The sequence below is a fragment of the Dama dama genome, chromosome 24 (genome assembly GCF_033118175.1).
Source record: "Dama dama isolate Ldn47 chromosome 24, ASM3311817v1, whole genome shotgun sequence".
NCBI lineage: Eukaryota > Metazoa > Chordata > Mammalia > Artiodactyla > Cervidae > Dama > Dama dama.
In genome coordinates, this window is record NC_083704.1 from 13263582 (window position 1) to 13279087 (window position 15506).

Consider the following 15506-nt stretch of genomic DNA (forward strand, 5'->3'; position numbering starts at 1 on the left):
TGTTAGTTGCTCAGTTGTGTCTGACTCCGCAAACCGCATGGACTGTAGCCCATCAGATTCCTCTGTCCATAGAATTCTCCAGGAATACTGGAGTGGGTTGCCATTCCCTTCCCCAGCAGATCTTCCCAACCCGGGAACTGAACCCCAGTCTCCTGCCTTGCAGGCAGATTTTTTATCCTCAGCCACCAGGGAAGCCCAGGAAGTGTCCGTAAGCAAGGGTTTTAAAGTTGTAGTTATGGGAAGTGGCCACAAGGTGGCAGCACTTCTTCACACCCAGGTCTGGTTACCTGGGCAGCCAGAGCCCTAAACCAGTTTTCCTGGGTTGTCAAGGACAGCTGCATATAGAAGAAATGGCCTGAGCCTTGTGTCTCATTCCTTCTTCCCACTGACCTTTCACAGCACGAAGAAATCCAAGCCCCTGCAAAAGGGCCAGACTGAGGGTGCTGTTGTCCGGAGGTGGGACAACTAATTGAAGGAGACTAGAGGCGGGAACCAGCCACCAGGACACGTGGAGACTTTTTCAAGCTCTTCCAGCCCAGCGGGTCCACCAATCTTTGGGTCCACTGGACCTGGAACAGCTTTCAAGGGGCTGGCTGAATCTGGACTGTGGTCCCATCTGGGGCAGACTTGGCACCACAGGTCCAAAGGGCTCTTTGGCTCATCCCCCCCAGCTCCTTCAGTCCCCTGAGAGTTCCACCTTGAGACCAAAGCCTGCTCAGGCCCCAGGGATGTGACACCAAGCCAGGGCCCCAAGGCCCGAGGGAATGTGGTAAGCACTGCTTTTTTTTGTTTTTTTTAGACTTACAGTATTGTGTTTTAGCCGTATAACAACTTGATTCAGTTATGCACACATATGGTTGTACTGTTTTTCAGATCCTTTTCCCATATAAGTTGTTACAGAATGTTGGGCAGCTTCTGTGTACTATACAGTAGGTCCCTTTTGTGTATCTGTTAATCCCAACATCCTAATTCATCACTACCACCCTAATTTCCTCTTTGGGAATTGTACGTTTGTTTTTTGATTCTGTGAGTCTCTTTGTGTTGCACAAATTAATTCATTTGTGTGAATTTTTAGATTCTGACTGTAAGCAATCTCATATGATGTTAATCTTTCTCAGTTAGACTTCCTTCACTAGTTTGATCATGTCTAGGTCCATCCATGTGGCACCATCTCACCCTTTTTTATGGCTGAGTAATATTCCATTGTATACATGTACCACATCTTCTTTTTCTGTTCGTCTGTCGATGGACACTGATGACTTCCATGTCTTGGCCGTTGTAAATGGGGCTGCACTAAACATTGGGGTGCATGTGTCTTTCAGAATTCTGGTTTTCTCCGGTTATTCACGCAGGCGTCGGATGGTGGGATCATGTGCCAGCTCTGTTTTTAGGTTTTTGAAGAAACTCCATACTGTTCTCCAGAGTACCTGTTACCAATTTACATTCCAGACAGCAGCGTAGGAGGGTTTTCTGTGTCCCACGCTATCTCCACATTTATTGTTTCTAGACATGTTGCTGATGGCCATTCTGACTGGTGTGAAGTGATATCTCCTTGCAGTTCACATTTGCATTTCTCTAACAATAGCCTTGTGGAGCATCTTTTCCACTGTTTTTTTTTTTTTCCTTTTTTAATCTTTTCAAACCGTCTGAGTGAAAGGTACCTCTTGAAATTGGCTTTTTGAAAGTTGGCCATGGTTTGATTTTTTTTGCCCTACCCCAGGGCATTTCTCAAGGACAAGTGTCATTTCCAGCCCCACAGGATTAGTGAATAGAAAGTGTCCATAAACAAGGGTTTTTTTAATCAAATAAGTTTTAGTTGTGGGAAGAGGCAGCACTACTTCACACCCACGCCTGGTCAGCTGGTCAGACACAGCCTCAGGAAAGTCTGTTTCTGGGTTGTCAAGGAGAGTGCAGTGTGGAAGAAGAAATACCCAGGGGCTGTGTCTCATTCATTCTACCCCTTCTTTCCCTTCAACCCACAGAGAAATCCCAGCCCCCTGCAAAACCACTCTGCTGAGGGTGCTGCCATGTGAGGCTGGTACTGAGTTCCCTCACCAGGACACATCCAGGAGACCTACTGGCTTTTGCAAGCTCTTCCAGCCCAGAAGTTCCACCAGTCGCTGGGTGCCCTGGGCTTCACGTAGCTTCTGAAGAGCCTGCCTGCATCTGGTGATTGTGGTCCCATCCGGGGGGAACCAGGCCCTACAGGTCTCAGGGGCAGTGCTTTGACGGCATGTAGATCCCAGCTCCCTCAGTCCCATGAGAATCCAGTCTTTGAGACCCAGGCTTCTCAGGCTGCAGCGATGTGACGCCAGCCCGGGTCCCCACAGCCTGAGGGCAGTGTGGTAGGCACTGCTTTTCCTTTTTTATGTAATTTTTAGTTTATGTGGACTTACCGTGTTGTGTTTGAGGTGTACAGCAACTTGACTCAGGGATACACATACACATAGATGTATTGTTTTTCCAGATCCTTTTCCCTTGAGGGTTGTTAGCGTGTTGCACAGTTTCCTTGGCTATACAAGAAGTCCTTTTTGACCCTCTGTATTATGTACCTGAGAGTGTATCTACTAATCCCAACCTCCTAATTCATCCTTCCCACCCTAATTTGCCCTGTGGAAATCATGTTTGTTTTGAAACTCTGTGTGTCTCCTTGTGTTATATAAATGAATTCCTTTCTGTCAGTTTTTGGATTCCAACTGTAAGTGATCTCAAAGGGTATTTATCTTTCTCAGTCCGAGTTACTTCACTCAGTGTGATCATGTCGGGGTCCATCCAGATGCCTGCCGATGATATCATTTCACCCTTTCTTAAGGGTGTTCAGTCGCTCGGTCGTGTCCGACCTTTGTGACTGTATGGACTCCGGCACACCAGGCTTCGCCGTCCTTCACCATCTCTCCTTTCTTATGGCTGAGGAGTATTCCATTGTGTACATGTGCCACATGATTTCCTGTTCATCTAACAATGGACACGGTGGTGGCTTCCATTCCTGGGGTGTTGTAAGCAGTGCTGCACTGAATGTTGGGGTGCATGTGTCTCTTGAAATTCAGTTTTCTCCACTTGTACACCCAGGAGTGGGGTGGCTGAATCATATGCCCGCTCTATTTTTATTCAGTCGTTTTGAAAGAACCTCACGGTGTTCTCCAGAGTTCCTGTTACCAAGTCACATTCACAAGACCTTGTGGGAAGGTTCTCTGCGCTCCACTCTGTCTCTGAATTTACTGTTTGTAGATGTTTTGCTGATAGCCATCCTGAATGGGGTGTGTTGGTACCTCCTCGAAGTTGTGGTTCACATTTGTCTAGTTTAGAGCATCACATCTTTTTCATACGTTATTGTTTCAAACAGTATGAGTTAAATTTACATTTTGAAGCAGGCTTCTTGAAAGTCGACCTTGTTTTGAGTTTTTTTTCCTGTGATCTACCCCAGGGCATTTCCTGAGGGCAGGTGTCATTTGCCGCCCCGCAGGGTTACTGAAGTCAAAGTGTCCATAAACCTGTGTGTTTTAAAGCTGTAGTAAAGAGAACCGGCCACAAGGAGGCAGCACTTCTTCACACCCAGGTCTGGTTACCTGGGCAGCCAGAGCCTCAGAAAAGGCGCGTTCCCGAGTTGTCAAGGAGAGCGGAATGTGCCAGAAGAAACTCCCAGCGCTTGTGTCTCATTCCTTCTTCCCTAACCCTTTTACCCCACGGAGAAATGCCAGCCCCTGAAAAACCGCTGCGCTAAGGGTGCTGTCCTCGGAGGCTGGTGGTAGGAACCCTGCACCAGGACACGGAGAGGGGCCAGGTGACTTTTCCAGGCTCTTGCAGCTTGAAGGGGTCACTGATCTTTGGGTGCCCTGGGCTTCCTGTGGCTTTTAATGAGCCCGCCTGGAGCTGGAGATCATGGTCTAATCGGTAGGCTTCCAGGCACTACAGATCCGAGGGGTGCTGCTTTGCTGGCTCACAGCTCCCAGCTCCCTCAGCCCCGTGAGAGTCTAGTCTTCAAAGCCTGCTCAGGTCCCCCAGGCCCTAGGGGAATATGGCAGGCACTGGGTTTTCAAATATTTTCTCTTAGATGGAGTAGAATTTTACTATTGAATATGTTTTAGGTATACAGCATCTTGATTCAGTTGTGGATGTATTTTTTTTTCCTCTTCCCTTATATTACAGAGTGTTGAGCACAGTTCCCTGTGCTATATAATAGGTCCTTCTAGATTATCTGTTTCATGTATATGAGAGTGTATATGTTAATCCCAACCTCCCAATTCATCCCTCCTGCCCTAATTTCCTCTTTGGGTTTCATATGTTTGTTTTGTAACTCTGTGAGTGTCTTTGTTTTACATATATGAATTTGTTTGTATCAGTTTTCAGATTCCACCTGTAGATGATATCATATGATATGTGCCTTCCTCAGTCTGATTGACTTCACTGTATTTGATCACGTCTGGGTCCATCCCCATGGGTCCCGGTGGTATCGTTGTCTCTCTCTTTTGGCTGAGTAATATTCCATTATATACATGTGCCACATCTTTTTCTGCTCACCTGTCGATGGATGCTGCACTGGCTTCCATGCCTTGAGTGTTGTAAGCAGTGCCGCACTGAACATTGGGGTGCATATGTCTTTTGAGATTTAGTTTTCTCAGATTATACTCCCAGGAGTGGCATGGATCCTTTTCCCTGCTCTATTTTCAGTTTTGAAAGAACCTCCACACTGTTCTCCAGAGTGCTGGTTACCAATTCACATTCCCAGCAACAGCATAGGAGGGTTCCCTTTGCTCCACCCTGCCTCCACATTTACTATTTATAGATGTTTTGCTGATGGCCATTCTGACTGGTGTGAGCTGTTACCTTCTTGCTTTTTTCTAATAATAGCTTTGTGGAGCACTTTTACCACTGTTTTTTTGTTTTTTTCTTTTCAAACAGTGTGATTGAAATCGACATCTTTAAATTGGCTTCTTAAAAGTTGGCCCTATTTGAATTTTTTTTCCTGACCTTCCCTGGGGCATTTCTTAAAGGCAGGTGTTATTTCCAGCCCTGCAGGATTTTTGAAGGCAAGTTCAGTTCAGTTGCTCAGTCATGTCCGATTCTTTGTGACTCCATGGACTGCAGCACACCAGGCTTCCCTGTCTATCACCCATTTCCGGAGCTTGCTCAAACTCATGTCCATCGAGTCGGTGATGCCATCCAACCATCTCATCCTCTGTCGTCCCCTTCTCCTCCTGCCCTCAGTCTTTCCCAGCATCAGGGTCTTTTCCAATGAGTCAGTTTTTTGCATCAGGTGGCCAAAGTATTGGAGCTTCAGCTTCAGCATCAGTCCTTCCGATGAATATTCAGGGTGGATTTTCTTTAGGATTGACTGGTTGGATCTCCTTGCAATCCAAGGGACTCTCAAGAGTCTTCTCCAATACCACAGTTCAAAAGCATCAATTCTTCGACACTCGGCTTTCTTTATAGTCCAACTCTCACATCTATACGTGACTACTGGAAAAACCATAGCTTTGACTAGACGGACCTTTGCCAGCAAAGTAATGTCTCTGCTTTTTAATATGCTATCTAGGTTGTTCATAGCTTTTCTTCCAAGGAGCAAATGTCTTTTAATTTCATGGCTGCAGTCACCATCTGCAGTGATTTTAGAGCCCCCCAAAATAAAGTCTCTCACTGTTTCCATTGTTTCCCTATTTGTTTGCCATGAAGTGATGGGACTGGATGCTATGAAGTGATGGGACAGGATGCGATGATCTTAGTTTTTTGAATGTTGAGTTTTAAGCCAGCTTTTTCACTCTCCTCTTTCACTTTCATCAAAAGGCTCTTTAGTTCCTCTTCACTTTCTGCCATAAGGGTGGTGTCAGCTGCATATCTGAGGTTGATATTTCTCCCTGCAATCTTGATTCCAGCTTGTGCTTCATCCAGCCTGGCATTTCGCACGATGTACTCTGCATATAAGTTAAAAAAACAGAGTGACAATATACAGCTTTGATGTACTCTTTTCCCAATTTGGAACCAGTCTGTTGTTCCATGTATGGTTCTAACTGTTGCTTCTCAACCTGCATACCGATTTCTCAAGAGGCAGGTCAGGTGGCCTGGTATTCCCATCTCTTGAAGAATTTTCCACAGTTTGTTGTGATCCATACAGTCAAAGGCTTTGGTGTAGTCCATGAAGCAGATGTTTTTTTGGAACTCTCTTGTTTTTTCTATGATCCGATGTTGGCAATTTGGTCTCTGGTTCCTCTGCCCCTTCTAAATCCAGCTTGAATATCTGGAAATTCTCAGTTCACGTACTGTTGAAGCCTGGCTTGGAGAATTTTGAGCATTACTTTGCTAGTGTGTGAGATGAGTGCAATTGTGTGGTAGTTGTAACATTCTTTGGCGTTGCCTTTCTTTGGGACTGGAATGAAAACTAACCTTTTCCAGTCCTATGGCCACTGCTGAGATTTCCAGATTTGCTGGTGTATTGAGTGCAGCACTTTCATTTTCTCTTAGGATTTGAAGTAGCTTAACTGGAACTTCATCACCTCCAGTAGCTTTGTTCATAGTGATGCTTCCTAAAGCCCACTTGACTTAACAGTGTCCATAAAAGCCTGTTTTAAAGTTGTAGTAATGGGAAATGACCACAAGGAGGCAGCACCACTTCATGTGCAGGTCTGGTCACCTAGGCAGACAGAGGTTAGGAAAGTCAGTTCTTGGGTTGTCAAGGAGAACGTTGTCTGAGGTGTCCAGCAAATTGGTTCAGTGATGCACACACATAGATGTATGTGTTTTGGATCCTTTTCCCTTATGGGTTGTTAGAATGTTTCACACTCTGCTGTACACACTCTGCTGCTTTTTTATTTTCTATAATATGTATATGAGAGTGTATCTGTTCATCCTAACCTCCTACTTCATCCCTCCCACTCCAGTTTCCCCTTATAGAATCATACATTGGTTCTGAAGCTGTGAGTCTCCTTGTGTTACATAAATTATTTGATCAGCTTTTGGGTTCCAACTGTAAGTGATCTCATGTAATATTTGTCTTTCTCAGTCCGAGTTACTTCACTTAGTATGATCGCGTCTAGGTCCATCCAGGTGGCTGCCAGTGGCATCATTTCACCCTTTCTTATGGCTGAGTAGTATTCCATTGTATACATGGGCCACATTGTTTTCTGTTCATCTAACAACGGGCACTCTTGTGGCTTCCATTCCTGGGGTGTTGTAAGCAGTGCTGCACTAAATGTTGGGGTGCATGTGTCTTTTGAAATTCAGTTTTCTCCACTTGTACAGGAGCAGGGTGGCCAAATCATATGCCCGCTCTATTTTTATTCAGTAGTTTTGAAAGACCTCACGATGTTCTCTGGAGTTCCTGGAGATTTAAATTCACAAGAACATTATAGGAGGGTTTCCTTTGCTCCACCCTGTCTCTGCATTTACTGTTTGTGGACGTTTTCCTGATGACCATTCTGATTGGTGCAAGTTAATACCTCCTTGTAGTTCTGGTTGACATTTGTCTAGTAATAGCCATTTAGAGCATATTTTTCATACTTTGTTTCAAACAGTATGAGTGAAATTTACATTTTGAAGCAGGCTTCTTGAAAGTTGACCTTGTTTTGACTTTTTTTCCTGTGACCTACCCCAGGGCATTTCTTGAGGGCAGGTGTCATTTGCAGCCCCGCAGGGTTACTGAAGGCGAAGTGTCCATAAACCTTGGTTTTAAAGTTGTAGTAACGAGAAACAGCCACAGGCAGCAGCACTTCCTCACACCTAGGTCTGATGAGCTGGGCAGCCAAAACCTCAGGAAAGTCAGTCAATTCCTGGGTTGTCAAGGGAGCAGAAGGTGCCAGGAGAAATGTCTAAGGGCCCGTGTCTCATTCCTTTACCCCTTCTCCCCATGGACAAATCCCAGCCCCTGCAAAACCACTCTGCTGAGGGTGATGTCGTCCGAGGTTGGTGCTGAGTTCCCTCACCAGGACATGTCCAGGAGACCTGCTGGCTTTTGGAAGCTCTTCGAGCCTGAGGGCCCACCAGTCGTTGGATGCCCTGGGCTTCATGTAGCTTCTGAAGGGCCCGCCTGCATCTGGAGATTGTGGTCCCATCCAGAGGGGACCAGTCCTTACAGGTCCAAGGGGCGCTGCTTTGATGGCATGTAATTCCCAGCTCCCTCAGCCCCATGAGAGTCCAGTCTTGAGACCCAAGCCTCTTAGGGTGCAAGGATGTGACACCAGCCCAGATCCCCATGGCCTGAGGGCAATATGGTGGGTACTGCTTTTTATGTAATTTTTAAAAATTTAAAATAGAACTGAAATAGAACTGATTTATACTATGGTGTTTGTTGTAGCTGTCTAGCAAATTGGTTCTGTTATCCACACACATGGATGTATTGTTTTTCAGATCCTTTCCCTGTAGTTTTACAGGGTGTTTCACAGAGTTCCCTGTGATGTATAGTAGGTCCCCCTCGATTATCTGTTTTATATATAAAAGAGTGCATCTGTTAATCCTAACCTCCTAATTCATCCCTTCCACCCTAATTTCCCCTTTGTGGATCATAAGTTTGTTTTCCAACTCCGCGAGTCACTTTTTGTTGCATAAATGAATTCTTATTATTTTCTAGATTCTGAATCTAAGTGATCTCACATACTATTTGTCTTTCCCAGTCTGACTTACTTCACTTGGTATGATCATGTCTAGGTCTGTCAGTGTGGCTGCCAGTGGCATCATTTCATCCTTTGTATGGCTGAGTAATATTCTATTGTAAACATGTGGCATCTCTTCCTTTTCCGTTCATCTGTCGATGGACATTGTGGTGACTTCCATGTCTTGCCTGTTGCAATCAGGGCTGCACTAAGTGCTGGGGTGCACTTGTCTCTTGGAATTCTGGTTTTCTCCAGGTACATGCCCAGGACTGGGGTGGCCCAATCACATGCTAGCTCTATTGTTAGTTCGTTTAATGAACTTCCACACTGTTCTCCAGAGTGCCGATACCTGATTTACACTCGCAACAACCTGGCTGGAGGATTCCTTCGCTGCACTCTGTCTCCGCATTTGTTGTTTGTACACAGACCATTTGCTGATGGGCATGCTGACGGGTGTGGGGTGATTCTTCCTTGCATTTTTGATTTACATTTCTCTAATAGTAGTCATATGGATTATGTCACATACATATAATAGTAGTCATGAGTCTGAGCAATCGTAGTCATGAGTCTGAGCAAGCTCCGGGAGTTGATGATGGATAGGGAAGGTGGACATGCTGCATGCAGTCTATGGGGTCGCCAAGAGTCAGACACGACTGAGTGACTGAACTGAGTCATATGGAGCAGCTTTTCCATTACTTTTTAAAAAACAGTATGAATGAAATTTACCTTTTGAAGTTGGCTTTTTGAAAGTTGGCCCTGTGTTGAATATTTTTTCATAGCCTACTGCAGTACATTTCTTGAAGGTAGGTGTCCTTTCCAGTCCTTGCAGGGTTGATGAACAGGAAATGTCCTTAAGTGGGGGTTTTAAAGTTGTAGTTATGGGAAAAGGCCACAAGGCGGCAGCACTACTTCACACCCAGGTCCGGTTACCTGGGCAGACAGAGTCTTAGGGATGTCCTGTTTCTGGGTTGTCAAGGAGAGGGGAATGTGCCAGAAGAAACGCCCAGGGTGCAATGTCTCATTCCTTCTTCCCTTTCCCTTTCCCCCCATGGAGAAATTTCCGCACCTGGAAAACCGCTCTGCTGAGGGAGCACCTCCTCCGTAGGTGGGGGCGACTCTCAGGAAGGAAGGTGGAGGTGGGAACCCAGCAGCAGGACAGGAGGAGGGGAGACCAGGTGACTTTACGAAGCTCTTCCAGCCCAGAGGGATGCACAGATCTTTGGGTGTCCCGGGCTTCTTGTCACTCTTTGTGGGCCTGCCTGGATCTGGAGATTGTGGTCCCATCAAGAGGGGAGGGGGCAGTACAGGTCCAAGGGGGTCTCATTTGCTTGCATATCCTCCGTCAGTTCCATGAGAGTCGTTTCCAGAGGCAGGCCTGCTCAGGCCCCAGGGATGTGACACCAGCCCAGGTCACGGTGGCCTGACGGGGATTGACTAGTTACTTCTGCCTTGGCCTCTGTGTACCGAGGAACTTCTGTCATTTTCACAAATGGATTCCACTTTTCCCTGGAGATCCTGCCTACGGCCTGTTCATCCCTGAGGTTTTTTTTTTTTTCTCCCGTCATTGCAGGTGTTCCGTCGGAGAGGCTTGGAAAGGGGGCTTGCTAGTGATCTTCTCCTCCTGGAAGCTGTTCTTCACTGAGAAGAGCGGTTCTTCTCCTGAGAGGCTGGCTGACTTCCTGTTCCTGTTTTCTCTCTTCCGCCCCCAGTGAACGACCTGAAGAATGCGGCACCCTGCGCGGTCAGCTACCTGCTCTTTGACCAGAGCGACAAGGTCATGCAGCAGAACCTGGTGTACTATCAGTACCACAGGGACAAGTGGGCGCTGGCGGACGAGCATTTCCAGCCCAGACCGGTGAGCGCCGGCGCCCCGGGCCCCGCGTTTCCGCTCTCGTCTTTATCCCACTTCCGGGAGACATCTTGGCGTCTGAAGAGAGGGGCTGTTTCAGAAACAACGGAATCTCAACTTGCTTCTGTCGCTATTTTGTCTTTTATCACTTTACCCCTTTGTTCTCTTTTCTAAATCGGTAAACTCTCCTGAAATTTCAAGCATTACAGAAACATTTCAGTTAGGAATTGACCCTTCCTCTTGATTTTATGTTTTCTCTGTCTCATGCTGTGGTAAAGCAGCTGTATGATGCCGTATATGCAGCATGTAATTCTTTATTTTTACAAAAATGGGATCCTACATACTGTTTTACAACTTGCTTTGTTTTTTCTGAGAATTTCATCATGAATGCTTCCCTTGTTACTCTCATTTTTTTTTTTTTTCCCGTAATTAACAACTCCATGGCAGGATTGTTTATGGATGGATCATCATTTCATTCCTTTGATGCACACATACAGTTTTGCACACATTCAGGGAAACTTGTGGATTATTTATCACTTTCAGAGGATTTTTTCTCGTGTGCCCTTAAGTTGTATTTTCATTGAGATTTGTGCCGGCTGTCCTGGTTTGCTGTACATACATCTTCCTTCAACCTCACTGTTCAGACACACACACATAACATTTTCTTTCATTCACTTGGGGTTGGCCACTGTTTTTCAAGTTGAGATATAATTCATATAGTTGAAAGTTCATGCATTTGAAGTGCACAATTCAGAGGTTTCCGTATATTCACAGCGCTGCATGGCTGTTACCACTATTTAATTTTGCACATTTTCATTGTCCCCTCACCAAAGAAACCCCAACCCCTTGTGCCCCCTGCACCCCGATTCTGTTAAATGGTTGGTTGGTATATACTGTTCTCTGTTTGTGTCTAAACAGGAAGCAGTCCAGTTCTTTAACGTGACCATGCTCCAGAAAGAGCTGTATGACTTTGCTAAGGAAAATCTCATGGATGACGATGAGGTGAGCTTTCACGTTTAGCATACGACTGACTGAGATAAAATATTCCTCACATCTTTGTTAAAAATCACTGGGAGGCCCCGTCATTCTTGAAATGAGATCCAGAAGAGGCCTTGGGAAACACGGTTTCTGTGACTGTTTTAAGGCATCAGTGGACTGACCTGGACAAGAAGGGCTTCTAGGAAACCCAGGCTGAAGCACCACGTTTCCTGGCAGAGTTGGGAGCCATCCTCTAGTCACCTGTCACAGGAGCCGTCCAGGCATCGTTTTTGTTTTATTTATTTGTTTGAGGCAGTGCTGGATCTTCGTTGCTGTGTAGGCTTTTCTCTAGTTGTGGTGAGCGGGCTTCTCACTGCGGTGGCTTCTCTTGTATCGGAGCATGCGCTCTAGGACAAGTGGGCTCAGTAGTTGAGGCTCTGGGGGTCTAGAGCACAGGCTTAATAGTTGTGGCACATGGGCTTAGTTGTTTGATGACATGTGGGATCTTCCTGGATCAGGGATCAAACCCATGTCTCCTTCATTGGCAGGCGGATTCTTTACCACTGAGCCTCCAGGGAAGCTCCCAGGCATCGTTTTTTAAAAAATTTTATATTGGTTTATAGTTTCTTTACAGTGTTGTGTGAGTTTCTGCTGTATAGCAAAGTGACTCAGCCATCTAGATACATTGATCCCCTCTTTTTTGGATTTCTTGCCCGTTTAGGTCACCGCAGAGCATCGAGTAGAGCTCCCGGTGCTGTACAATAGGTTGTCATTAGTTATCTATTTTATGCATAGTATCAATAGTGTGTATATGTCAATCGCAACCTCCCAATTCTTCCCATCTCGCGCTTTCCCCCTTGGTGTCTGTACGTTTGTTCTCTATGTCTGTGTCTCTATTTTTGCTTCACAAAGAGGTTCATCTGTACCATTTTTTGGATTCCACATATATGAATTAATATATGATATTTGTCTTTTTCTTTCTGACTTACTTCACTTAGTATGAAAATCTCTACGTCCATTCATGTCTCTGCAAATGGCATAATTTCATTCCTTTTTGTGTCTGAGCAACAAGCTTCATTTTTTAACTTTATAAAAACAGTGAATATTCAATTACTCAGCACTCTGAAGACTCTGGGAAACCCACATCCCAATTTTTCTGTCAGTTTTGTGTGTGTGTGTGTCTTTTTTGAGTTAAGCATCTTATCCTTCTCTGGGATTTTCTTGAAATTCCTGATGAAGTCTAACTCAGCTGATGCCTTTACTGACGGAGACTCTGCTGGTTATGGGGCAGTCATTCTGTGTTGCTGCAGTCTAGTCACAGAAAAGCCGTCACTGGGGTTAGCGTTTGGGCTTCCCAGGTGGCTCGGTGGGTAAAGAATCTGCTTGCCAGTGCAGGAGATGTAAGAGATGCAGGGTCAGTCCCTGGGTTGTGAAGATCCCCTGGAGGAGGACATGGCAACCCATTACAGTCTTCTTGCCTGGAGAATCCCATGGACAAAGGAACTGGAGAGCTCCAGTTCGCAAAAAGTCAAGCATCACTGACTGAGCACGCTTGCAGGGGTAACATTTAGAGAGATGTGTTTGGAATAGACCATGAAATGCTTTCTAAGACAGCTGAGGACTCACCAATCTTCAGAGTTGGAAGACAGCCGAGGGCTTGTTCTCAGCTGACCCTTCACTTCATACAAGAGGAACCCCGGGGACAGGAAAGTCTGGAAGCTGCTCGGCCAGACCCAGAGCCCCGAGCCTCCATGTCTGCTCTTTCCACTGCCCCAGTTTTCAGTGAAGCACCTGTAAGTAAAATGTCATCATGAAATTTGTTTTTTGTGGACAAATTCACATGAGTTGGATGGACCACTGCCATGCATTTAGCTGCCCTGAGCCTCAGTTCTTTTGTGTAAAATGCAGCTGATAACATTGACCTTGCAGGGTTGGGAGAAGAAAATACCACTTTGGATGTGGAAGTGCTTTACAGAGTAGGAAGTGACACACATACCTTGTGTCTTGGGTTGGGTTCTCTGGAGGCAGATCCTGGGATAAGATCACAAGGATGCTGAAAAGGAAGGAACACAGGCCAGACACAAGCTGGCTTGGCCGCTGTGGTTTAAGAAGTAGAGAAAAGTATATTCAGGAAAAGGGGGATGGATTGGGTTCCTGGTTATCTAAAGGCAAACTACTATTGAGATGTTGGTGTTTATGCTTCCAGTTTTTTCCATATATTTCCAATATGTTAATATATTCACCATAAACTTGATGGTAGTTATATATCAGGGCTTTTCCATTTACCATTGCTATGAGCAGTTTCCCTTGTTACATTTTTCTAGAACAGAAAAATGGTATGTGAGATACTACTCACATACCATACAATTTTCCTTTCTAAACTGTACCATTCAGTGGCTCTTAGTGTATTCATAAAGTTGTACACTCATCCTACTATCAGATTTGAGAACATTTTCCTCACCCAAGTGAAAGCCGAAACCTCTTAGTCATCACTTTACATTCTTTCCCCTCTGTCCACACAGCCTGTGCCCCCAGCCTCTGGCAACCACTGACCTCCTTCCTATCTCTGAATTTGCCTGTTCTGGACGTTTCCTATGAGTGGAATCAAATGGATTTTGGTTTCTATGATTGGCTCCTTTCACTGAGGATAATATTTTCCAAGTTTAGCTGTGTTATAACATGCATCACATTAGATGAAAAAGATCCTTTTTCATTGCTGAATAATATTTTACTGTATGGACATGCCACGTGGTGTTTATTCCTTGACTGATGGACGTTTGGGTCATTTCCAGTCTTTGGCTACTTTGAATAATGGTACTGTGTACATTTGTGTACACATTTTTGTTTGGGTAAAAATTTTAGATTCTCTTATACTTAAGAGTGGAATGGCTGGGTCCCATGGTAACTCTGCGTGCATCTTGTTAAGGAACTGCCAGGCTGTTTTCCAAAGTGGCTGAACCATTTTGCATTTCCCACCAGCAATGTAGGAAAGTTCTAATCTGCTTCATCTTAATCAACATTTGTAGCATCTGTCTTTCTTTGTGTGTGTGTGTGTGTGTCTTTTTTTTTTAGTTGTGAAGTAGGTGTGAAGTGGTACCTCATTGCCGTTGTCATTTGCATTTCTCTATTGACTAATGATGTTGAGCATCTTTTCGCATGCTTGCTAGCCATTTGTATATTTCTTTGGAGAAGTGTTGATTCTATTCAAACCCTTTGCCCACTTTTTTTTAACAGAGGAGTGTTTTTGTTTTCCTTTGTCCATTTTCAAATTGGGCTATTTGTCTTTTCATTGTTGAGTTGTGAGAGGTCTTTATATATTCTGGTTCTAAAGCCCCCTGTCAGATACATTAATCGCAAACATTTTCTCTCAATCTGTTGGTTATCTTTTCACTTTACTCTTGAAGCTCAAATGTTTTAGATTTTGATGAAATCCAACTTACCAATTTTTTTCTTGTTACTTGTGTTTTGGCGTCATAGCTAAGAAGCTCATCCAAGATCACTAAAGTATACTCTATTTTTTTTCCTAAAGTTTTTATATTTTTAACTTTCATTTTGATCTATAATCTATTTTTTGTTAATTTTGCATATGACATGAGGCAGTGGCCCAGTTTCCTTCTTTTGCGTGTGGAAATGCTGTTGTCCCAGCACTGTTTGTTGAAAAGACTCTCCCTGTTCAGTTGTCTGGGTACCTTCATAGGAAAATCAATTGACGTTAAATGTGAAGATTCATTTCTGGACTCTCCATTCCATCCCGTTGATCTAGATTTCTCTCCTTATGCTGGTACTGCACTGTTCTGTTTTTAATGTTTTTTTAAAATGTAACACATTTATTTGTGTGTGTATTCTAAATTTTATTTATTTAATTTTGGCTGCACTGAGTCTTTGTTGCTGTGTGTGGGCTTTCTCTAGTTGCAGCAAGCGGGGGCTACTCCAGTTGCGGTGAACAGGCTTCCCTTGTTGCGGAGCGTGGGCTCGAGGCTTGGCTTCAGGAGTTGTGGGGCACAGGCTTAGTTGCTCTGCAGCATGTGGGGTCTTCCTGGACCAGGAATCAAACCCTCCTCTGCTGCATTAGCAGGCAGATTCTTAACCACTGGCCCACC

General features: G+C 44.8%; 1 protein-coding gene across 1 annotated transcript in view; it reads left to right on the forward strand.

The window, feature by feature from the left end:
• The window catches only part of CRTAP (cartilage associated protein), a 38498-nt gene that overhangs the window by 19070 nt on the left and 3922 nt on the right, over positions 1 to 15506 (forward strand). Inside the window, exons 5-6 of the mRNA XM_061127689.1 lie at positions 10289 to 10434; positions 11347 to 11430. Of these exons, the coding sequence (XP_060983672.1) occupies positions 10289 to 10434; positions 11347 to 11430 (230 nt within the window). The remainder of the gene's footprint in view (positions 1 to 10288; positions 10435 to 11346; positions 11431 to 15506) is intronic.